The 25,546-nt window shown below is 29.6% G+C and overlaps 4 protein-coding genes across 6 annotated transcripts; 1 reads left to right on the plus strand and 3 right to left on the minus strand.

The window, feature by feature from the left end:
• Window position 1: 1 nt before the first annotated feature.
• On the minus strand, window positions 2–820 carry LOC145750250 (DNA polymerase epsilon subunit 3-like). The gene has a single exon (XM_082566240.1). It carries the CDS (start codon window positions 679–681, stop codon window positions 253–255), a length of 429 nt encoding a protein of 142 aa, XP_082422366.1. The 5' UTR covers window positions 682–820; the 3' UTR covers window positions 2–252.
• Window positions 821–1,226: 406 nt separating this feature from the next.
• LOC145749874 (steroid hormone receptor ERR2-like) lies at window positions 1,227–11,071 on the minus strand. Of its 2 annotated transcripts, XM_082565755.1 has the most exons (9): window positions 10,580–11,071; window positions 10,353–10,424; window positions 8,241–8,321; window positions 6,319–6,989; window positions 5,706–5,822; window positions 5,240–5,362; window positions 4,798–5,044; window positions 4,382–4,566; window positions 1,227–2,206 (listed from the first exon to the last, which is right to left on the minus strand). In XM_082565755.1, exons 4-9 carry the CDS (start codon window positions 6,947–6,949, stop codon window positions 1,962–1,964), a joined length of 1,548 nt encoding a protein of 515 aa, XP_082421881.1. In that variant the 5' UTR covers window positions 6,950–6,989; window positions 8,241–8,321; window positions 10,353–10,424; window positions 10,580–11,071; the 3' UTR covers window positions 1,227–1,961. The 2 variants fall into 2 exon arrangements, with proteins under 2 accessions (XP_082421881.1, XP_082421880.1); XM_082565754.1 differs by lacking the exon at window positions 8,241–8,321.
• A 4,119-nt stretch (window positions 11,072–15,190) lies between these two features.
• Window positions 15,191–18,007, plus strand: LOC145751397 (microfibril-associated glycoprotein 4-like). 2 transcript variants are annotated; one of them, XM_082567529.1, is made up of 9 exons: window positions 15,191–15,327; window positions 15,401–15,531; window positions 15,652–15,679; window positions 15,790–15,864; window positions 15,997–16,130; window positions 16,229–16,325; window positions 16,427–16,523; window positions 16,697–16,764; window positions 16,998–18,007. In XM_082567529.1, exons 1-9 carry the CDS (start codon window positions 15,237–15,239, stop codon window positions 17,234–17,236), a joined length of 960 nt encoding a protein of 319 aa, XP_082423655.1. In that variant the 5' UTR covers window positions 15,191–15,236; the 3' UTR covers window positions 17,237–18,007. The 2 variants fall into 2 exon arrangements, with proteins under 2 accessions (XP_082423655.1, XP_082423656.1); XM_082567530.1 differs by having other exon boundaries at window positions 15,793–15,864.
• LOC145751396 (regulator of telomere elongation helicase 1-like) lies at window positions 16,865–25,120 on the minus strand. The gene is made up of 20 exons (XM_082567528.1): window positions 24,896–25,120; window positions 24,200–24,354; window positions 23,899–24,041; window positions 22,692–22,924; window positions 22,284–22,434; window positions 21,932–22,055; window positions 21,611–21,708; window positions 21,087–21,326; window positions 20,874–21,006; window positions 20,559–20,799; window positions 19,880–20,032; window positions 19,600–19,740; window positions 19,269–19,415; window positions 19,019–19,131; window positions 18,780–18,953; window positions 18,627–18,698; window positions 18,452–18,560; window positions 17,997–18,083; window positions 17,817–17,922; window positions 16,865–17,740 (listed from the first exon to the last, which is right to left on the minus strand). Exons 1-20 carry the CDS (start codon window positions 25,118–25,120, stop codon window positions 17,460–17,462), a joined length of 3,126 nt encoding a protein of 1,041 aa, XP_082423654.1. The 3' UTR covers window positions 16,865–17,459.
• Between the last annotated feature and the right edge of the window lie 426 nt (window positions 25,121–25,546).

The raw sequence follows: 25,546 nt of genomic DNA on the forward strand, positions 1-25,546 counted from the left end.
AGATTGTTTACTACTATGCTAAATAGAAAATCCTCAAAAAATTAATTTTTTCAAGAAAGACTATGTTATTTAAAAATTTGAAACTAAGATTATAAGATTCACAAACGAAGTTAGTTTATAATTCATTTAAAAAAATATTAATTTTTATTGTGAGACGCTCTAACAGTCTGACAATGAGCATTTCAGTTTATATAATTTGTTAAGAATAAATGTTGGCAGGAATATAATGTTTATAAACACATAGTAATCCAATTATTCAACGGTTATAATCTCTGCACTTATATCTTTTTCTGAATCAGAACTTTTCATCTCAACATCTTTGGAAACCTCCTCAGTCGATGCGTTTAATTCTTTCGCCTTTTTCCTCTTTTCCAATGCAACTTTCTTACCTTTTTGTTCTTTCTTGAATGCCTCTAAATACATGTTAAGACTCGGTATAAATTCTTCAAAATCCATATCTTCTAACGCTGCGATAACATCACTATCCTTAAGAGTTTTGCGTTTACTTTGTATAGCAAAGTTATTAGCGCATGAAGTGCAATAAAGAACAAACACGCTGGCAGCTTTGGATATTGCCGATCTGGATTCTTTGGATATGATAACACCTTCTGGTAGAGCTTCTTTTATAATTCGCTGAATAACTGAGTTCGGTAAATTTAAATCTTCTGGTTTTTCGGCCATTTTAGGTATTTACCATTAAAAAATCACAAAATTTACCAACACTCTTATAGTATTAGCTACGTAAAATGTTTTTAATACTTCAGTTAAAGTAAAATAATTTTAAAACAAAAGTTTCAACTATGTTTTCTTATAAATTTGTTTGCACGTGTTTCAGAAAAGTTTGCATACAAATAAAAATAGTAACCGTTTTGGCGCGTAATAGAAGTTGTTACCGTTGTGGCACTTTTTGTAAACATTTTTACAAGTAAAAAATATTAAAAAGCACAAGACTGTTGATAGATATCAACTATTTGTTACCACGACCCATATTTAAGTTGCCTTTTGCGGTTTAAAATATTATTGATTATAATTACCCGATAATTAAGCAAATTAAGCTGCTGACTAAGTATTGGATCTGCAGAGTTTGTAGCGCCTTAGTAAAGTACACTACAGCATGAGAGCAACAGGGATCAAACCCAGGGCTGTATGTAGTGGTGCCAGGTGTTCTGGTCATTACATTACGATGCCTGTATTAAAATTCTGTAAAAAGTAACATAACTTTTTAATACTTGAATTTATTTTCACATCAATTTAGCACTATAGGCAGTTGAATCATAGTTCGGCAGATTCGCAAGAATATAGCGCTGTAGTGACGTCATCACTAAGCAAGAATGACGTCAATAAAGGCGCAATTGATTTTCTAGAATCTCAGGTGAGATGACGTAATAATCATGAGATATTTTAAAGGAAAAATAGCAAAATTTTTACAAGCAATAAATATAATAAAAACACAATAAATCTTTAAAAAAAAAATAAAATGAAGCGTGACGTCATCAATATTACAAAAATGAAGTCACGTGCGTAAAACTAAGTATGACGTCACAAAGAACAAAGTTGCAAACAACAAAATACGCATTGGAACAGAAAAATAACTTTTTTAAATAAAATATAAAACAAAATAACTAGAAGACATAAATAATAAAACCTCGCTCTGGAGCGCCTCACAGTGTTCAAGTGCGTACCGTGATGACGTCACTAATTACGCATTATTACATCATATATAGCTTAGCAGAACATTAGATTAAAGCTAGCTTTTGATTTTGTTTTAAGTGAATGTGTGTGCTCATGTGTGCAATTATTTTTACAAACATGATGACGTCACTAAACACTGACATCACAAACATGACGTCACGATACGTGAATTTAAATATCGATAATTAATAATAACGCAAAACAGATTGTTTGAATAATGATGACGTCACCAAAGGTTGTGACGTGACCTTTAACAGTTTATGACGTCATCACAGCTTGGCATCCAACATCTCAAGAAAAAGTTTGTGCATGGGGACTTTCCCGGACTCGCGAACGCGATTGAAGAACTGGACAGCTTTGATCGCGGTCTGACGTAACAATGGCAAGGTCATGATCAGCTGACCGGAACGATGACAGGACGCGTTCGAATCACGTGACGAGGTTTCAGCCAATGAGATTTGGAGACTTTCTTGGAGGCGTTGAAGAGTAGAGTGGTTATCAACGTGAGGAGAATCTGAAAAAAAAATCATTTTTAAAATTTAATTTAACATTTCGACACTCAAATAAAACCCAATATAATTATAAGTACAACAAACGGCTCAGAAAAGGCAAAATAGGGTAATATTTCAATGTCTGCCAGCATATGAACTTACGACGATGACGTTGTGCGTCACGTGACTTGCGAGCAAAGGGATTTCCCCTATTTACAATATTTTAACTTTAAATCCCGATATCTCAAAAACTACTTGATCAATTTTAAAAATAATTGTATCCTCGTGCAATTTTGAAAAATTTTAACATAATTAAAAAATTAAACACCGCGATCACATAATTCGTTTAATTTAAACTTGTTTTCTACTACTTGGCTTTAAGAAATTTAACAAAAAATCCAAGTATAAGTTGGTTAAACTAAATTTTTTAAATCGAGAATAAATAAGAATCAAAAAACTTTAAAAAAATGTGGAAAAAACGAGATTAAATATAAAAAAAAGTTTCGAATACAAAACAATTTAAAAAAAGAGAATTTATATTTGCACCGTAATGGTTGCGCAACCGTCTCGAAAACAAGTGACGTCACGTTGGTATGTTACGTCACTAGTGGTTGAAATCACGAGATTGTGACGTAAGGGGAGCTATTTTCGTGCGAATGGAAATTTACAGAGAGCGAAACCGATTTTAAGGATTTCAAATCTTTTCATCATTTTTTATTTTGAAAAAAAACGATTTTAAATATAAATATTTATTATTTTTTCGGTTTGTTTTAAAAATATTTCTAATAATAAGATAAAAAATGGGTTTATAAGTTTAAATTCTAAATTTAACGCAGAATTGGAATAAATTAATGACCGACATTGTGTAAGCTTAAAATGTTTGCAAACCATAAGTCAATTTTACTATGTTAAACTATTAATAAAGTTTAAATAATTACCCCCAATTTAAAATAAAATTCACATAAATATCACCTTTATCCCTATACTCGTAAATTAACTGCCAAATGTTAATAAAGATTAAATACGAATATGAGCTAGAGATATTATAAAATATGAAAGTGAACTGTGTGATATGGTATGCAAGGGGTGTGTAGTGGGTGTTGTTATTTATTAGTAGTTTCCTTGGGTGAACCGCAAAACTGCTGACTTCAGTTGAAAGATTGTTGGTTTTAACTTGCAATTTTTTCAATCAAATTAACCTCATTTTTTACGGGTGATGCATTTTTGAGAAGCAAAATTATTTTGGAGAAAATTATTTTGGATAAGAATCATTTTTTTGCAAATACGTACTTACAACCAATTGCAAAACTTACTGTTATTATACATTCAAGATTTTAACGCATGAAATATTAACGGTTAATCTTTGCAGAAATCGCTTAATTGTAGAGCCATTAATCTTTATTTAATTCATTAATTTGCACATCATTAATCACGACAATAGATTTTAAATATTTAATCCTGCAAGTTTAAGGTACATCTGGCAAAGCAATACGGTCAGCGTTAGGGGATTAGCACAACCACAGATCTAAAGCTTAAAATAGCCTTCTACCCGTATAAGGATAGTCGTCAGGCGACTGATGACGTCAAACGCCGTTACCAGGCAACGCTTCGCTCGTTTTTATTTAAAAAGAGAACAAAAATAAGCGCGCGGGTCTCTCTCGGAAATTGAACACGTCCTACACACTCTCTCTTTTATCATAATCGCGTGATAGTGACGTAACAAAAGGTGGTGTGTGTCAGGGGGCGGACAAAATCGCGATAAGTGGAAATTTTCTTGACTTAAAGGTAAACGACCGGCGCACAGAGTTAGCCGACAGGTTAAATAAACTGACATCTAATTCATAAATTTACATAGATTATTGAAACATCAGACTTTGCCCCACTTACCTAACTTATGGTTAAAGTTTACAATTTAAATAAAAACTGTTTGAAATGAACTAAATAAGTAAAAACTTTGTCCAACAATTATTTCTTGTTCTTAAAAATACGATTTCAGACTGGGTTGGGGTAATGGTTCAAACGAAATGTCTTATTTATACTTAAAAAATCTTAAATTTTAAAATATAAACGATTTTTTTAATTTATAATGTTCTTAATACGATTTGAGACTTAATCTGGGCCAATAATGAAATAAGTTTACATAAAAAATTCAATTTTTTAAAGATATGAACCAGTTTCTGAATAATAATTTTAAATACCTGAATTAACTAATGCAATGGCTTTCATGAGAACAAATTCCTCTTTGGTGATTTGCAGAGTTTTCAAACGTTTTTGTAACTGGTTAATAACGGTGTACAAGTCAGTCATTCCCACTTCTGTGCTTAACTCTTGATCCACAACAAAGTCTTCCGCAAAAACTAAATCTCCGTCGTACGGTAAAGACCTGAAAAAATATAAGATTGTTATTTTTATGTAATATGACGTCATTAATCTCGATTCTGCGTCACAGCAGTTTTATATTCGAGAATCGAGACTGGTTATATTAGGTTTTAATAAAAACGTTTTTTCAGTAAAATTTTATTTACTTATTTTATGATGCAACATGCTTGTAACTAAAATACACAGAAAAATAAAAACATAAAATTCTATGACGTAACAATGACGTCATTCGCACCTGTACACGATTCCAATCACTAAAATCTCCATCCACGCTGATTGAAGGAGCGCCATTTGATCAGCCAATGAGAGGACAGCAAATCCTGGGATATGTTTCGCCCAGCCAATAATAACGACGAGTTCTCGGTCAGCTAGATCACATAACGTTGTGAGCACACTTGTGTCAGACCGCGGCGAACTGTTGTTGGATTGAGCGAATAATTTGTCAGGTTCGGCCATAAGAAGATGGGAAACAACTTTGTTAGCTAAAAGATAAAATATTTATTTGTTTTTTTTTATATATATTTAAATTGCTATTATATTTTTAAAGCAATAAAATTTAACTTTTTGTAAAATTAATATTTATAAAGTGCCTTTTTTAATTATTTTTCAATTTAATATTTTAAAAAGCTTTTAAAAGTTTTTATACGATGTATATTATATTACTTTTTTGAACTTACAATTTAAAATAGAAGGTTTAATATCAATATTTAACGGAGGAATAACGTAAGGATCGGTTGTAGCTGTGTCAACTTTTCGTTTATATTTCTGTCTTCCACCTCTAACCCGATCCAAGCGGACTCCTGAAAAAAAAAAAATTTTAAAAATAAAGGAATTACACATCCAAGAATATTATATACAATCCTGTTCAAAAAATAATTAATTCTATAACGTTATTATAATTATAAAACATCCCCAAAATAACATTTTATATACCTTTATATTAATTTAACATTATAGGTATTGTCTTATTATCAAAGGCAAACCCAGCTACATAAATAACCAATTAAAAAACCATCCAAACTGGCGTTCGAACCCTAAACCTCAAGCGCTTAAACAAACTATAGTAGCGATAAAATTTACACACGTGGTTAAAATTAAACAAGAATTAGTCGGCAATAATTTTAAGTGTAAGCCAATATTTACCTTCGCGTAACATGCCTACTCGTAAGCATTTAGTGAAGCGACAAGACTGGCAAGATTTCCTTCTGCGTTTCGTTATTTCACATTCACTTGAAGCGGGGCATGTATAGTCTATACTACCTGTAAAGTAATTAAATAAATTAAAAAGCAATTTTCTTGAACATTATGGGGTATTATGGTTTAGTAATCTACAAAAATCGAATAAATTTAAACCGATTTCGTAATTAACAAATTTAAACAAAAGTTTAGTTGTTTTTTAGGTAGGATTTAATAACCTATGCTAAGTAAGTAATGGTTTACAGATAAAATACCAAAAAAATGTAATATTTATTAGACACAAATAATCGCAAAAAAACACATATTTTTGTATTAACGAAATGTGTAATTTTTTAATTGCCCTTAAGGCATTGACCACGTGGTTAAAAAAACTTAAAAATCGAGATTTTATCTTTTAATACAAAATGTGATTTCGAAAATTTCTTAGGTTTTTAATAACTTATTCGAAGTTTCGGAAAAACGCAAAGTCGTATTGGAAAAAAGTTGTTGAAAATACCAACAATATGCTTTATTAGTTTAAAATAAACTTAACTAGAACATTTTTTAAATTAATTCTTACCTTGAATTGTTCGTTTAAAAAAAGCCTTGCAAGCCTCACACGATGCAACTCCGTAGTGATAACCGGAAGCTACGTCACCACAAACTAAACACAACCGCTTGGGGGTGGCAGGGGTCGGCGACGGAACCAGTGACGTAGTAAGTGACGTCATCGCACAATCGACGGGGTCACAGGTTGCTGATTTTATCATAACGGCACAGGGGGGTGAAGATATAAGGCTTCCAAAGTCGTTGTCCTGGCTGAAATCGACAAATGGTGACGTCAGACCGCCTGGCATTGACGTTGCCATGAGGTCATTTCTTGGGTCATCTGATGGTGAGGTAACAATGCATTGGAAATCTTCAAAAGTGTCGTCATCTTCTGCCGATGATCCGTGACGATTATTATTAAAGTTTGAGTTAAGACTGGATTCAAAATTCAAGTCATCATTTTGGTGAATTCCCCCAAATGCAAAGGGGACCATAGTAGGGGGGCTATAACCCCCATCTGACCCCAGACTGTCCGGACTACTACTTAAACTTGAGTTGAACGAGTTGTTAAAGTTCAGGGGGTTTAGGGGGCTATGAAGGGGGCTGTAAGGTTCTTGTTTGATATTTAACATCGAAGTTAGTGGGTCTTCGCTACTCAACATTTTTCTTGATTTTTTATAGATTTTTTCTAGTTTTTTAAATCTAAAAATACAAAAAAAAAACTTGTTACATAAAATATTGTAATATTAACCTGTTTGTTGTTTTAATTGCATTAGTAAATTGGCTTAGCAGGTTGTACACCTAATCACTTTTAATCGATATAAATATAACTAACAGCTGAACTCAATCAGCGCTGTAGTAAGGTGTTAACAGTAAGTTGGGCATTAATATTGATTATAAAAACATAGTGATTATAGTGCAAAAATATAAACGTTAAATTATGAGTTTAGACGTAAAAATATTAAAGTTTTTTCGTTAATTTTTTCTTGTTTATTTTATAAATCAAGTCAAAACTTGTTATATAATTGATTAGTTTTTGTTCACACATATCAGATGTCGACACCGGCTACCTGAATAAAAAGCCGGTATTGTAATAAATCAGACCATGCTAAAGAACTACAAATTTCAATGGACTTTGGATCGAATAAAATATCCTATTACAACTTCGTATTTTGAGCCCTGCGCTGCCTACGCTGAGGCCTATTTCGAACCCTGTCTAAATAAATAAAGCTATTCAGTAAAGCATCTCGACAAGCTACTATTTCAAACAAACTTTTGTAAAATATTTTGAAATGCCGACTTCGAATTTGCGCTCAAACCTTTGCTAAGCAATTTAAAAAATTTTTACGAAACTGACGTAAAATAAAAAACTTTAAAATTTTATTTTTTGCGAAACTTTGTAGGAGCATGTGCTCTTATAACTTTCTACGCAATAACTGACGACACCACACCGTGTTTCGCAATACTTTATTACATCGTGACGTCACCACAGCCTTCCTCTAGCGCTCGCTCTCTCTCGATTTCCTCCGAAGAGAAAAGTAACCATAGCGACCGTGACGTCATAAGCTAAGAGGCGTTACGGGGGCCGGGCAGCGATGCGAAAGTATTTTGTGCATTTATTTAATGTAAGGACCTAGGTCTAACGTTGTAATTTAGCGGAAGTAATTTAACAAGCGAACTATAGATAAATGACACGATATTTTTATTTTTAAATACCAAATTTAACTAAAAATAAACTCACTTAACTGTCTGTAATACACTTAACTGTCTGTAATACTAAAATTAAACTACCATCCTAAAAATAGAAAAATCACTAAAAATTGTGATTGTAATCCAATTTAAAATACGTTAAAAAAAACTTGCACCTCATAATAAACATATTTTTAATGACTGGTGTTTAGAAAAAAATAATATTAAAAACATGTAATAATAACACAGCAGGAAAATACTTACTAGGAAATTACAATAGCAATTTTTCTACGAATTCAGAATTCAATTTAGTCTATTGTTGCAATTTACCAAAGAAGAATATAACTAAAGAAAAGAAAACACCATTAATTCAATACACAATAGATTTGAAATTGTTAAAAACGCTTCGTTATTTTGATTTTCGAGTTTAAAAAATAGTTGAGGCTAAAATAGATAATTCTAAATTTAATTCTCTCTTATTTAAAGGCTATTTATTTATTTTAAACGAACTCTGTACTTAAAAATTGTTTGAAATTTGGTTTCAATAACGCATGTAAATAATTAAATATCCGGTTTGTATTTGAATATATACATCAGTATGCTAAAAGTCGTCTATGTAAATAAAAAAAAGTTTTTTGCAACTTTTCCTGAACAAAACTAACCTCACATTTACACCAAATTACCATTTTATATCCTTGACATACTTATACCTTTTTATATAAAATCGCTTGGTCATTTCAGTTTAAAACTCCACAAACTTTAAAATCGTATCACACAGATATAAACGATTAGGAAATCAAATAGGAAATTTGTTATTAATTATAACATGTAGCTTATAGGAAAACGCAAATTTCCTTGTCTGTAAGCAACAAACCGATAAATTCAAGTGATTTATTATTAGATTACAATGCAAACTAACCTTATTCCAGTAATTCGTTGTTACAACATTTAAAATCTTAGATTTTTACTGAAGCAACATCATTAAACTAACATTACAACATATTTTTACTAAATTTTAAAAGTCATCATTTTGTCTTTACGTTATAAATGGAAAATTACTGATTTTTTTACTAGTATTCAGTAATTCAGTAACCGGTATTAATATTTTGAACTTGCAGCACTTTGTATTATCTTGAACAAATACACCCTGAGTAAACAGTTCCGCAATATTTCGCAGCACCTACGTCAAATCAAGTTCAAAAATACACCATACCCTTAAAGTTAAATTTACTTAAGCAATTAGTTAGAAATTTATTAATAAAGCAATATTAGTGCCCCTACCATAAATTTAAATAAAATTGACACCTAAACGATAAAAAAAAATTTAAAAACGATATAATAGTTGTTTCAAATATTTAAAAAAAGTTTTACATAATATAAATTACTAAATACTAGCCTTAATGCTGTATTTACACAAGCTTTTTAAAACTACACAAAGCTGACTAACTTTTAGTTCAATGTTTTCATCAAATTTACCCCTGAAATTTTTTGTTGCAAAACAAAGAGATTGTTACGTTATAAATATTTTGTATTGGTTGGATAACTATATTATTTTTATTTAATTATTTTATAAAAAAAATATAAAGTTTTACCAAGTGAAAAAGCCAAATCATTTTAATCCAATAAAAAGCATTATTTTTTGGTTTATTTTTTATCTGACCGGCATTTTTACAAATAAAAATTGACCATTTATTTTTAAACTCTAGATATATGATATCTATGGACACTCAATATTAAATTTCAAACTGGACAATCAAATGGCTTCAGTGGACAATTATAATTGCAGCGTACAAAAAATTTCGGCAATTCCATATTTGAAACAAGTGTGCCTATTATAATAGTAACTTAACCCTAGTTTGATAGGCCAGGGGGGTAGAGCAAATGTCAGAGTGTATTAGATTGCCTGACAATTAATTTAAATCCCTCGATGACTATTGTACTGTACCGGTTGTGGCCTATAAATACCAGCACATAAAGAAGGTCAGATAATAGTTTTTGCTGAATTCCAGCCGTTCCTACTCTCGAGTTTCGACTACATAGCGTGGGTTTATTCATGTACACTGCTAGTGTTACGTCGTATTTCGCAAATTTTAACTGTTCAATCCTTACATATTACGTTAACATATAAATAAAATATACTTTTCGAAAACATATATAAAATTTATTTTTTCCACATTTAAATATATTTTAATAGTCTCTATGTATATATGATTTTATAAAATAATTGCTATATTTTATATATTAATTTTTTCTTGCAAATTCTAAACCAAAATTCTTTATAATACAAGCGCTGTGGATGCCTGCGACAAAAGAGCTTTACAGCGCCACCAAACGAATGAAAAATATTGTAAATAAATACAAAAAAATTTAATTTACCTTTTATGCTTTTTATTCAGAATAAACCTGCTTGTAGTGTTGACTTTTCAATAATTTCAATCTGTTTTTTACCTAAACGTAAAAATAAACAATAGTTTTACAAGTTTATTTAAAATATAAAATCGTTTTTTTTATTTTAGACTTGTGTAGATATATAACCATAACTAACACCAATAAGATATGTTAATATACTTAATATTATCACGTATAATAAGACACCAACCTACCAGCTAAAATCCTTAAAAAATCATGTTTTTAAATTTCCTCTAAAACTTCTTGCAGTAACAAATGGTTCCTACTTCTACTTTAGAAAACAAGAAATGAAATTAATTTTAGCCGAAGCATGGCAAGACACAAAACTTGCCTCAAGTATTTTTGGAGTAATTACGAAGCCCAATCTAGGCGGATAATGACGTCATAAAAAATGCTACGTTAAATTTGAGATGTTAAGAGACTTGATAGTCGAAGTACCTGGTACGATTCCCGCGTTCGGCAATTCTTATTTTTATATAAACATTAACAAATTTTGTATTTTGTTATCATAAACTAAATATTATAATTATTTTAATCGCGTGATTTTTACAAAAGCTTTTTTATTGACTTCATTTTACTTCGATTTTAACCCTACAGCAAGAAAAAAACGTAATCTTGCACCATAGTTTACTAATAGTTTATTTTCGCTAGCTAAAGAGCTTTAAAACCTTAATACCAACTTCTTAGAAAATGTTTATTCTGAAATTTTAACAAATTCAACAAACAACATTTTCACACTTCTGCTAATAAAAATACTAAGTTCCGCTACTTTACCTCCTTTCTATTGTGACGTCATAATTGAAATAGAAGACAAGACGACGCGAAAAGACGAGATGTGATTGGATAACACAAGAATGAAACACGTGCGGCTTAAACTGCTGGAATCCAATTATGTTTAAAATTCGTAACAATAAAATTTGAAAAATAAAATAACAAAGCCGATATGTTAAAGTTGCTTTGAATATAAATATAAAACAACAAACAAGAAGTTGTAATTCAAAACTTTAAAACATAATCAAAATAATTTTTCGAACTAGTGAAGTAGTCAAAACACTTGGTCTCTTTACATAAGGTCCTGGGTTCGATCCCCACTGCTCGTATGCTGTAGCGTCCTTTAGTAAGGCGCTATAACCGGTGTGAACTTCTGCCAAGTCAGCAGCATAACTAGTGGGCAATTATAATCCATATAATATCACAAACTGCCTAAGGCAACTCGAGACTGGGTTGGGGTAACAAATTTTACTCTATGTTAAGATAGTGAGTCAACCTGCCCACAACAAACCTTCACACAATTAATTTAAGTATTATATTTTAAAAATTAACATTTGACTTTTGTTTAAATAACATTAAAAAAAGAACCTTTTTTTTAGGTATGTTTAGCTTATAGATAAATTATTAAATTCATTAAAAAGAAAACCAATATAATTGTTTAATTAAGAGTTAAATGGTATGAATACAACAATAAGTAAAGAAAAGAAAAATGCCAAATCATAATAGACCGGTAAAGACACATCAGATTGAGTAATATTATAAAGAAATCTCCCACGATAACTTACTTACTTCCATCCTAATAATGTGGGTTAAGATTCTATTATTTGTTGGATTAGAAAGTTATTAAGCAAACCAAATCATTAAGTTATTGTATTAATATCTGCTAGACTTACAATACTTTGATTAAAAAAATATGGAAAATTTGAACCCTTACACAAACGAACCAAGTTACAACGTTGACAAAAGTCAAATTAACATTCAACCCAATTTGGAAAAATATTTAGGTAACTATCTTCATCAATAATTAAATTTAAAAGAAATTCCTAAATTTACAATATCAAATTTTCAATTTATTCAGATAAATCTAAAGAAAAAGTAGCACCACAGAGATCAAACTTAAATATTGTGGCATACTTGATATTTATCGGAGTGGTAATTTTAATCGTTTTTTCAATAATTTCCTTAAGCTTCGACGTTCAAAACGAAAAGGGAATTTTTTTTTCTGTTTTACTTATTGTAAGTTAAAAATTTAATAAAAAAAATTTTTACTTTTTTTTGAAAATTTTTTTTTGAAAGCTTAATGATAATAGAGTATGTTTATGTTTTTTAGAAACTACAGGACCAAAATATAGCCCAAGGTTTGTGCTAACTATAATTTATATATTAAACAAACAAAATGTGCATGTAGTTAAACAGTACAACAATTTTAAATACTATGCAAATTTTTAAAGAATACCTATTTTTAAATTATTTATCAGATATATTAACAACTACAATAGGTGACGCTGGAGATACAATCAAGCCCACTAATCCAGCAACAACAACACCAACAACCACGGCCCAAAGTTAGTTAGTTTTATTTATTTGTAATAAATTAAAAAAATGTATTTATTTCGGTAGCATTATTTTTAAAAATCTGAATTTTTGTTACCCGACCAACAAACTGCTTGGAGGCACGAGATGACGCTACAGGACTTGTAAAAAGCACGATTTATCCTTTTAATAACAATACTGGCTTGGAAGTTTTGTGTGATCAAACCACGAATGGCGGTGGCTGGATTGTAAGTTAAAATGACTTTAAATGATATCTGGTGCAAATGCTTTTGGCCGGAAGTTATATTAAAACTGTGATAGCATTTTGTTTAAACATTTAGTTATGCAAAATTAAATTTAACAAAACATTTGCTGCTCTTTACTTTGTTTACAATGTTAGTTCAATATAAACATTTTTTTTGATTTTTAAAGGTTTTTCAAAGAAGAGTGGATGCAAGTGTTAGTTTTTATCGAACTTTGAAAGCTTATCAACTTGGCTTTGGAAATCTAGATAACAATTTTTGGCTTGGTAAAAACCCCATATTAAATTTGTTATAAAGGCTAACAATAGTGTATCAAGATAAATATAACAGCTACATTTTGTCAAATAATATTACTGTCATATATTCCTTTATTATGAGATAAACAAAAGTTAATTTAAGACAGGATGTAGGCTAATATATGTATATCAATCTTCATTATTATGTACCCAAAATAGGTATTTTGTTTAATTTACCTAAGGTCTTGACAACATTCACGAAATATTAAAATCAGGACATCACGAAATCAGATTTGATTTGGAAGACTTTGAAAACAAAACAAGATATGCCCATTACAGGTAAAAATAGATTTTTTGAATAAAAAAAACGATTTTATTCAAAAATCTTTTAAACAGATATAAAAATATACTTAGCCACAAAAAAAGAAATCATATTAAAAAAATATATTTCACAGTCGAATTGAAGTCGGTTCTTCCTTAACAAATTACACTTTATTATTACAAGTATACTACGGAGATGCAGGTAACTTGTGTTAAACAGATACTAAAATAATCCAACAAATAAAAATACGCCAAGACCATTTTCTTAATGAAATATAACAAATAATATTAATCCTACCCTTTTAATAGGTGACTCAATGCATTACCACAACGGGCAACAATTTTCAACATTTGATGCAGACCACGATAAATACTTACAAAATTGTGCCGAACAACACCACGGAGCTTGGTGGTATAATAACTGTCTCAAGGTTAATTTAAATGGTGTCTATAACAGTAAAACTGGTCATGGTATATTGTGGCACGCATGGCATGGCTACAGTTATTCAATGAAAAGGGTCGAGATAAAAATTAGAAAAATTCAATAAAAAAAATTTTTAATGTTTAAAATATAACCAATGATAAAATGCAAAATATAAATGTGTCAAAAATTATTAATTTTTTTATTGGGCAACATTTTTAAAACTTTGTATCCAAAACTGCACTTATTTATAATAGATTTTATTGCTTATGCGTGAATTCATTCAAGTAAAGTGTATATATATTTAATAAAAAATATAATCAGTATCGCCTAATATGATCTTTTTTATTCAACTGATTTCAAAATATTAATGTAACCCGAAAAATAAGTATGTACCTATACCCTGTTGTATTTTGATAAATTACGTTACTATATTTTGCATTTTATCAAATATGTTGGGCTTACTTAGAAATACATAACTGTACCATTATTTTAAATACAGCATATATTTTAAAGTTGAATGGTATAAATACAATGATTAGAATACAAAAATTTGTCAAGTCATAATAGACCGGTAAAGACGTTGAGTAATTTTATAAGGAAACCTCTCACGATAATTAAACAACTTCTCATGTTAATAACGTGGGTTAAAATTTTTCCATTTAGTTGATTGGAAAGTTTTTAACTGAAACCAAACCATTAAGTTATTGTATTGATATCTGTTAAAATCATACCTAAATGAAAAAAATATGGAAAATTTGAACCCTTACACGAACGAAACAAGTTACAACGTTGATAACAAACGAAACAAGTTACAACGTTGATAACAAACGAAACAAGTTACAACGTTGATAACAAACGAAACAAAAATAAAAATATGTTTGTTGTATACAAAAATAATAATCCAAAAAAGTTAAAAAGTATAATTTAATCGTTTTCAAAATTATAAACCATAAAACATATATTTTACCGTAAAACTATTCTTATTCTATTGTATCATATAGTTATATTTTGTATTATATTAGTTGCATCACACTTATTTTAAAAATAACTATATCATTATTTAGTTTTCTGTGGGTGTTAAACGATGACAATACAGATTAAGTTAAATATTAAAAAAAGATCCGTATGACGTATTAGGTAGAGCAATCTTGTAAGAAAATCTCCCACGATAAAGAAATAACCTCCAACGTAATAACGTGGGTTTAAATAATTCTATCTCGGCTGTTTTAAAGTATAAACAAACCAAATCATTAAGCTATTGTATTGATATCTGTTAGACGTATCATATTTAGTAAGAAAAAATATGGAAGATTTTAACCCCTACACAAACGAACCAAGTTACAACGTTGACAAAAGTCAAATTAACATTCAACCCAATTTGGAAAAAGATTTAGGTAAGATTTTATAGCCAAAAGATGTTAAGTAAATTACTTATAAATACATAAAGAATATTTTGAATTCATTTAGATAAACCGATGGAAAAAGTAGAAAAAAAAATATCAAACTTAAAGATTGTGACGTCTTTGGTCCTATTTATCGGGCTAGTGGCTACAGTTATCTCAATAACTTCCTTGTGTTACGTTGTTCAAACTTTAAAAGTAATATTTTATCAACTAATTTATTATTATTGTGGAAAAATCAAAAACTGCCTAGATATTTTTTAATCTTATCTGATTTACATTCTCAAGTATTTTTAGTTTAAATAACTATGTTTTTAGAACGACAAAGACTCAAATACAGCAACAGGTTTGTCTCACAATTTGATTAAAAAAATGCATTATAGTAAATAAAAAAGAAATTTAACAAAATTAATAATACTTTAAAATTGTTTTTAACACTTATTGCAACAACTTCAGTAGATAACCTTGTTACAACTAAGCCTTTTAACTCAACCGTTACAACAACATTAACTACACCCACAAGATCAGCAAGTCAGTTAGTTTTGGTTGTTTGTCATAGTTTTAAAAAATCTTATTTCTTATTTTTCATTTAAAAATTTAACGTAATCGTTTTAAAAACAATTTTACAACTGTATTGCATATTAACAAATTATTAAATTACAGTAACTCGACCAACAGACTGCTTAGAGGCACGAGATGGCGCTAAAGGACTTGTAAAAAATACAATTTTTCCTTTCGATAGCACAAATAGCTTGAAAGTTTTATGTGATCAAACAACAGAGGGTGGTGGTTGGGTTGTAAGTAAAAGTAATTAAACTAAAAGTAAATATGTAAAAATTAAAGTAAACATGTAAAAAACTATTTTGCCACCAAAACAAACTTAAGTTCTTTTAAGTTAATTCAAAGAAGAGTGGATGGAAGCGTTAACTTTTATCGAAATTGGCCAACTTATCAACTTGGCTTTGGAAATCTGGACAACAATTTTTGGCTTGGTAACATTCTTTTATCGTTTTCCTTCTGACATAACTTTCTTAAATAAATAACGCGCATTAAGTAAGCAAACCAATTTTATGAAAAAAAATAACATACCAAGGTCTGGACAACATTCACGAAATCTTAAAATCGGGAAATCATCAAATCAGATTTGATTTGGAAGACTTTGAAAACGAAACAAGATACGCCCAATACAGGTAAAATCGTTTAAACTTAATAATAGCAACGAATGTAACTAATATGTCTTAAAGATTTTGCCAATGTAAAAGGCTATAACTGGAGCGTTAAGCTCGCCACTTAAGCATCAATAACCTAAAATAAGTTTGAAACAAGTTATAAAAATCATATTTATAAAAGTTCTATTTTGTAGCCATTTTGAAATTGGTTCTTTTCCGACCAATTATCGTTTATCTATAAGTGGGTATTCTGGAAATGCAGGTTATTAGTTTTTTTTATACATTTTAAATGTATTCTAGTGAAAATAATCAGTTACAAACTTTCAATATTGTTAAACTTGTAATTAAACTATCGGCTAGATTCAAATAAATTAAAGACAATGCTATTAGGGTTTAACAATACGTCCATGCTAACAGTAAAAATCAAATTAAACAACTTGATATAAAATGCAATCTCCAAAAATCTTAATTTTAAGTATATTTGCATTTCATTAGGCGACTCTATGTCAGCCCACAACGGGCAAGCATTTTCAACATTCGATGCAGACCACGATAAATATTCATTAAACTGTGCAACAAGATATCATGGAGCCTGGTGGTATAATGTGTGTTACTCGGCTAATTTAAATGGTGTCTATAATGGTCCATCTCAAACTGGTATAGCGTGGGACACATGGCATGGCACAACTTATTCATTAAAAAAGGCCGAGATAAAAATCAGGAAAATACAATAATACATATCTTAACAAAGAGTAAAAAACTTTAAGACATAATTGTTTCAACTGATTATTATATATATATATATATATATTAATATTTGCATAATATATATCGTATAAACCATGGTAAATATGCTCACCATTTACATATACATTTATTTTACTAGTTAATATATCTAATATAAAATAAATAACAAACATTGCATAAAGAAAATAGAACTTACTTATTACAAATTTTTCATTCAACTGTTTTCAAGAAATTTTCACATAATTGATTATATTCTGTTTTGTGGTGTGCTTTAACAAACCTTGCAAAACTTGTGAGAAGGACTCTTTTTTCAGCAATTTTACCAAATATTTCTGCGTACGTTGAAAATAATTTGTGTAAATCATGATCTAACCTGTATTTGTTGCTTGTGTTTCGAAATATTTTGTATTGTTCGTCTGATAAGCAACTTCGAACTGTGTTAACGTAAGTTTTTATATCACCTTTGCGTAGTTTCATATACATAGAGGTATCTGTAAAATAAAAACTTAATTTATAATTTCATTTAAAAAGACTTAAATTTAAATTTTTAAAACAAACTTGTTTCACCTTCATCTATATTTGTAGTTTTTGAGGTAGTAGGTTTTAATTTGACTTCTTCGTTGTCAATTTTTTTTGTTTTTTCTTGAAATTGTTCTATACATTCATTCTGTGACTAAGTATAAATTAAGTTCATTATTATTTATTTTAAATAAAAAAGTATTTACCCTGTTAAATAAAAGTACTTACTTTGATTACAATCTTCTTCCTTTTTCCCTTTCTTTCATCTTCCATTCTCTTATCAAGAACCAACAGATTTGTTGAAATTCTGTGAGCCTGAATAACAAGATTATTATAATTTAGTTTTCACAATATTGAAATTCAAGACACAGATTTACAGTTTATCCTTAATGCAAAAATACCAACTTTACAATCTAACTACAGATACTATTTGTTGATATGACCCTGGTTTAAACTAAAAAGCCTAACCACATTCAATATATATTAGATCTGCTACTATAGTTTAAGAACCAAGTGTTTTTTTTTAATTTAATCTAATGATAGATGCAATAAACCTTAGAAAGCAATAATACATTAGAAAATAAAACTTAAAAACAAGTTTTAAAGGCTATTACCAAAACTGGTAAAAGAACCTAAGACCATTAGCCTAACAGGAGTAAACATAAATTTGTAAAAATTCTTACTTGTGCTTCATCTAGACCAGAAACTTTTTTGTTTTCAACTTGTGGTTCGTCGTTTTTATTATTCTCACTTTCCAGAGCCTCAAATAATCCAACTTTCTTAGAACTAGAACTTAAAATAAATGTTATATTTAAATTAAATGTTTGTGAAGCTGTAAAAGTCTAAAAATTAACTTACTTATTTTTATCCCTTTTTCTTTTCCTTGTATCAAATGAAAATTCTGATTTATTAAATTTGTGATTTTGTGTACTAGAAAAAATGAATTTAATTATTTATTATTTTGCCCAAATACAACGGTAACAAAGTTAAGGATAAATTATAAAAACTAACCTTAAATTACTCCCCCTAGAGGGCACATGACAATCTGGTTCACTCATCTTTGGCAAAAATTTGAAGTTCGAGGATTTTGGTTTAATTCCTCCAAATGAAAGTAAATTTGAATTTTCAGATTTTTCAACAAATTTTTTGACTTCCCTTTTGTTCGATGAGCTACAACCATCTTTGCTAAATATTAAATAAACAATTTAAACAAATATTTTAAAGCAAAATAAATCTATTTAACAACTTACCCAAGCCTGACCTTTTCCTTTTCTTTAATAGAACAGAAAAATGATTTTAATCTTCGAAGTGATTTTGCAAAATCACTAAACTGGATAACATGAGACTGAATCCATTTTGGCAGCTAGATAATTCACGTAAAACACAACAAAATAAAATACAGGCTTAAGTGGAATCGAACGCAGAACCTCATGTGTCAATAGTCACTTGCGACATTTAAAATAATGATCCAAATTTAAATAAAAAAAAATCTATACTTGCCTCATCAATTTGAGACTTTCTTGAATATCGATAATCGCACAAAATAATGGCTCCGTAGTCATAACGATGTCTGATCACTCTTCCGATCGCTTGATTGACAGCTCTACATGCTTGCTGTTGGTACCATAATGCACCTGATAAATTGCACTGTGGGTAAAATAATATTAAAAATTATTTTAAAATTTTTTTAAAAATTATTAAAAATAAACCATCAACTAATAATTTTATACAAAAAAATGTTGTTTAAGTTGCATTGTTTGCTTTTTAGCTGTAAGTACTACCAGTAACAAGAAATCAACTATAGTTAAACAGAAATACAGTTAAAATTTACATTATTTGAAGTAGTTCGCTTAATATCATCAAGAAATTGTTTCTTTAACTTCACTTTAGGATCCATAGCGGGAGGAAATGGGATTCCAATAATTATTACAGCTCTGCCATTATCATTTGCAAAATCTAATCCTTCTGAGACCTGGATAGTCAAATAAAAAATATCCAAAAAATTAATATCCAAAAAAAAAAAAAAAAAAACACATTCTAGCAGTACAAGGCAATTATAAAAAAAATATCCAAAATTTTTTTCAGAGGGAATCGAACCCTAGATCTCTTACCTTCCCTCGACAAACAGCAAAGAATGCTCCTCCGTGTGGCAGTTTAACATCGCTGTAATACTTCTCGATAGAATCTTTGAGTTCGTGTTTATTTCTCGGTTCTATAGTGCAAGGTTTAATGCTTTCTAATTTGCTCATTATATTACTAGACTCCTAAAATTAAAAAAAAAAATTAACTTTTAATATAAACCAGAGTTATGACAACTTTAAAAATTTTTGGCAAAAGAAGCGTATGGTCTTAACTAAGAATCAAGACAAATTATTTTTTTTAAATATCTATTAGAACAGAGTAACAGCATTTTTATATCCTTCCTATAGCATAACCTACTAAGCTTCCTTTTTTTTAAATTTATCCTCGATGTGGGAAAGTCGAATGCATGACTTAAACATAGAGTAACATTAGTTACTCCGACCCAGTCTCGAGTTGCCTATGGCAATTTGGAATATTATAGATTATAATTCCCTGATAATTATGCTGCTGATTAAGTGCTGGCTCAGCAGGAGTTCATACCGTTTATAGCGCCTTACTCAAGGACACTATAAAATGAGATCAATGGGGATTGAAACAAGGACCTTATAGTGGTGTAGCAAGTGTTTTTATCACTACACCACGCTGCCGGTTTACACAACGCTACTTAAGTAAGTAAGTTCAAAATCTTTATTTATTTAAAGTTTTTACCGTCCAACTTTTAACGTAATGTTCCATCGCTGCATAAGAAGGAAAAAACACGAGCAAACCTCCCGGGGAAACACTGCTTACTTCTGCCACCGAGTGACCCAATTCCTCAATAAATCGAGGTTGGTTTCGAGTCCTGAAAGTCGACTCAAGTTGGCCACCAAGTGACCCCTTTGTTAATGCAGCAACAAACACTTGGTGGCCGTCAATTACATGAGCATTTTCAAGGGTGATGGGGAAATCCCTAAATTAAAAAATAAAATAAAATTTAAACCAAAAAAGTTTTTTTTTTAATTTTTGCAATTTCTCCAAACTTACACTTGAAACTCGGCAACAAAAGTGTTGATTGGGGATAAAGTTCCACTTGTTAAGATAATATTCCTGACACTAGAGGCCACTAGATCCTTCATAGCATAACCAGGACTAAAGCACCAATACGATAAAGTCCGATCTGAAAACATCAACATGTTTATAATTCCTCGAAAAAATACATTTTTACATAAAATAAAATTTAAAAAATGAAAAAATTACTTTGTTTTGCTGAGAATATTTTCGTGTCTTTTTTCCATAAATTTGAGTTGCTGTTTTTCTTTGGTGCCTCCTCGCAAATATGAGTTCGATAAAACTTACTTAACTCCTTGATTCGACTCATACACTGGGTGGGAGCAGAGACAAATATGTTGTTTTCGTTTGAGGACAAAGTAAAAACGGTTTTTATAACCTCGGAGAATTTTTGTAAAGCAAGACCTCGTGTTTTAAAGGAATTACTTACTGCAAAAATGAATAAATATTAAAACGAAATTTAAAACATTAAATTAGCTTAATTTTTACATAATAAAGAGTTGGAAAAATTAAGTAATTTATATGTATGTCCAATTTAAAGACCATTAAACTAAGAAAATACTAAAGGTGCGCAGGTTTATTTACACAAACAAATATTTTTGCAACCTCATTACAAAAAAATGCAGCTTTTGGTCTGGGCACCTAACTGTTATTAAAGAATAATGCAACAATATAGCTGCTACAACAACATCGTTTTTAAGTGATGAACTTACAAGTAGATAAATAGGAAGAAATTTTGTCCATGAGTTCCAACAAAACATCACTTGTTTCAAAAGTTAAATTCACTTTGGCAAAAAAGTCAAAAATAAATCTAAAAAATTAAAGATTCGTAAGATTAAGGTAAAAAAAATGTTAAATTTAAAAAAATAAAAACATTGTAAATATTAATAAACTGTTGAAAGTGATTAAGCTTTAAATACTGATCACAAAAAATTAAATAAGGGAAAATAAATGCCTACTTTTATATTAATAATAATAAAGTTTTATATTTTTCTTTATAAAAATGAATTTATTACAAGTCAAGTTTTTCTTACTTTCCTGATTCCGCTTTACTTTTATTTGGTGAATTTGATAAATCAATTTCATCCAAATTTTTTTCCAAAGCGAGAAAAAACGATTTCATTAAAGCTAGCTCTTCTTTATTAAATTCTGACAATGCTGTAAAAAACAAAAGAAAATGAGAAACAATTTGACCATTTTTAAAGAAAATGACAAGTTGATAAATTGCGATGTCTGTATAGCAACTGGATAAAAGAAAATAAAAGAATATTAAGATTCAAACCCTGTTCAAGTGCAAATCCTTTCGATTTATTTAATCCATTTTATCCAACTTTGAAAAATTAAAAAAAAACAATTATTTTTAATCCTTAAAAGCAAATTTATTACCGGAAGATTCTCCCGCTTCGTGTCCATCCATCACTGATCCTGTTTCCTCCATCTTAGTGACCGCACTTAACAAATCCCCAACCTCCTCGATGCAGTTGGCTAGATCCATCGAGGATAAATCAAAAGAGGCTGACTCTTCACATTGTTTCTCCTACATTGTTTGTTATGTTATTTTACATAGTTTTTATTGTTTTTTATATTGTTAACTATTTTTACTTTACATAATCAACCATTTTTAAATAGTTTATTGATGTTATATATTGTTGCAAATATTGTTATTTCGACATTGGTTTTTGAATTTGCTGTGGTTTTGTTAGTATTTGATACATTTAGTATTTGATATTTTAAAAGGCTTTGATATTTTTAATAAAAGTTAAGCATTAATAACAAAATGATTTTTAGACCAACCAAATTATGAGCTTCATCAAAGATCAAAATATTTCCCCCAATTTCGAGGTTCTGCGATCTTCTCGATTTTCTATCCAACAAATAATTATAAGGAGTAAAAATAATTCCACAATCTGGTTGTTTTGATATTTCTCTTGTTGTGTAATAAGGACAAGCATTCCGTCGTTTACCCACCGTTACTAAGTCCTCTATGTCCAATACTTCAGTTGTGAAAATATTATTTTTACGAGCATCTAAAAACATTTTACAATTAAAGATAAACACAAATCTATACCAAATGAAAATACTAAAATTCGCAGTGGCTTGGTGTAGTGGTTAGAACACTAAACGACACTACATAAATTCCATGGTTTGATCCCCACTGCTTTTATGTTGTAGCTCCTTTAAGTAAGAAACCAAATATATTTTTGATGAGTCAAAAACTAATCAACAAACAAAATTTTTAGAGCAATTATTTTTAATAATATTCCAAACTGGCAAAGTCAATTTGGGACTGAGTCAAGATAACAAATGTCACTTTATCTATGTTTAGGTTGTAAAGTTCAACCAGCAGCGTGGTATAGTGGTAAGAACACTTGCTACACCACCATGAGGTCGTGGGTTTAATCGCCACTGCTCTCATGCTGTAGCGAGTAAGGCGTATAAACTTCTGCTAAGCCAGCACTTAATCGGCAGCATAATTACCGGGCAATTATCGTGTCAATAATAGTCCAAACTGCCAAAGGCAACTCAAGACTAGGTCGGAGTAACTGATGTTACTCTATGTTTAGATCAATCATTCGACCTTCCCACATCGAGGATAAAGATATTTATATACAAAAAAAGTCAACCTTTTTTTTTTTTTTTTTTGTATATATCTTTATCCTTGGTGTGGGAAAGTCGAATGTGCGACTTAAACATAGAGAAACATAAGTTACTCCGACCCAGTCTCGAGTTGCCTGTGGCAGTTTGGGATATTATAGAGACTATAATTGCCCGGTAATTATGCTGCTGATTAAGTGCTGGCTCAGCAGGAGCTCATACCGTTTCTAGCACCTTACTCAAGGGTGCTACAGCATGAGATCAGTGGGGATTGAACCGATAACCTCATGTGTGGTGTAGCAAGAGTTCTTACCATTTCTAAATCAAGGATAAAAAAAGTTACAAAATATGTGCTTTAACATTTATAAATAAAGAACTACATTTCCTAATTAAAATCTTTTTGTACCTTCTACATTATTATAGAAGTGGCAAGTATGTTTGTTAACCTTATTTCTACACATATGAACCATGGCTTGATTGTTTGTTTGTTTAGAAACATCAGGATGAATGCACATTTGCTCTCTGGAGCCTAGTATACTGATTGTGATACTAAAACAACAATTAAAATAATAAGAAAAAATTTTAAGTCGGAAAACTGCTAAAAATAAAATGTTACAAAAAAACTTAAATCTTTTATTACCACAATTTTATAGCTTAGTAAAGACTTTAATAAATTTTCAAGAGATTAAAGAATTTAAAGTTTTTACTTTTTTCCATAATCAGTTTGCTTAAGTTCCCTTACAACTTGTGTAAGTTGAGAATGGGTTCTTGATGCATAAATTATTTTTGGAACTGAAGTAATGTTTGATTCTTCATTTTTATCAGGTTCACCCCAAGCACCCAACCCTTCTTTTAACTCCATCTTAAAACAAAAACATCAAAATAATAAAATTTAATGATATGGTATGTTTCTCTTTTATGTAAGAAAATAATAACTTTAATGAAATAAATCTTTATCGTGATAGCATCAGAAGTTTATACTACATTAAAAATAAATATAATTTTAAGCAAGTATGGAAATGATTAATCTTGAAATAGGCAAAAACTATTTCTAATATTTTGGGTTATGATTTAGATACAACAATTGCACATACAAACATTTTTTTGTATCTTTATTCTTATTGTTGAAAGGTCGAATGAACGACTTAAACATAGAGTAACATCAGTTACTTCGACCCAGTCTCGAGTTGCCTGTGGCAGTTTGGGATATAATAGATTATAATTGCCCGATAATTATACTGCTGATTAAGTGCTGGCTTAGCAGAAGTTTATACCATTTATAGCGCATTACTTAAAGGGCGCTACAGCATGAGATCACTCGGGATCAAACTGAAGACCTCATGTAGTGTAGAAAGTGTTCTTACCAAATAAAAAAAACAAAATTATAGTATTTCAATATTTACTTCTTGAATTGCATTGCTTGCTTTTAACTTGTTTAACTCAGCTTGTCGCCATGCCAACGTAGCACACAACAGACACAAAGTTTTACCAGTTCCAGTTGGCGACTCTAACACAGCGTTTTGTCTCGAGTTCAGAGCGAAAATCACTTTTTTCATATATTCCATTTGAACATCATAAGGTTTAAAAGGAAAAGAAACGTCCACTCCCTCAATTTGAAAAGTCGGCATTGTTTTAGAAATAATAAATAAACAAAAAAGAACTAAAAAACGGAATAAACTAGAAAAACAAAAGGTTTTAAAAATAGGATTTTTTTGATTTTAGTTTTCCGTTTATCTTTCTGAATAATTTAACAACTAATTAAAAATGTATTAACAAATATTACTACTGCTATATAAGCTAATAAGGTGTGTTGTTCCTTAACAATTTAATTAGAAAAAAACATGTCAAAACTTATATTTTTGCGACAAAAACAATAACATTAGCACGTGCTTACAGGACAGTAAAAACTTTTCTTAATACTTAAAAGTATATACTTTTAATTTAACATTTGATAAATACTATTTTAATAGGTTAACTAAAAAATGGTAGAATTATAATTTAGTCCTAATTAATCAGTCAAATATTAAAGTTTAATATTCTTTTACTTAAAATCT

Source organism: Corella eumyota, chromosome 4 (genome assembly GCF_963082875.1).
Source record: "Corella eumyota chromosome 4, kaCorEumy4.1, whole genome shotgun sequence".
NCBI classification, from domain to species: domain Eukaryota; kingdom Metazoa; phylum Chordata; class Ascidiacea; order Phlebobranchia; family Corellidae; genus Corella; species Corella eumyota.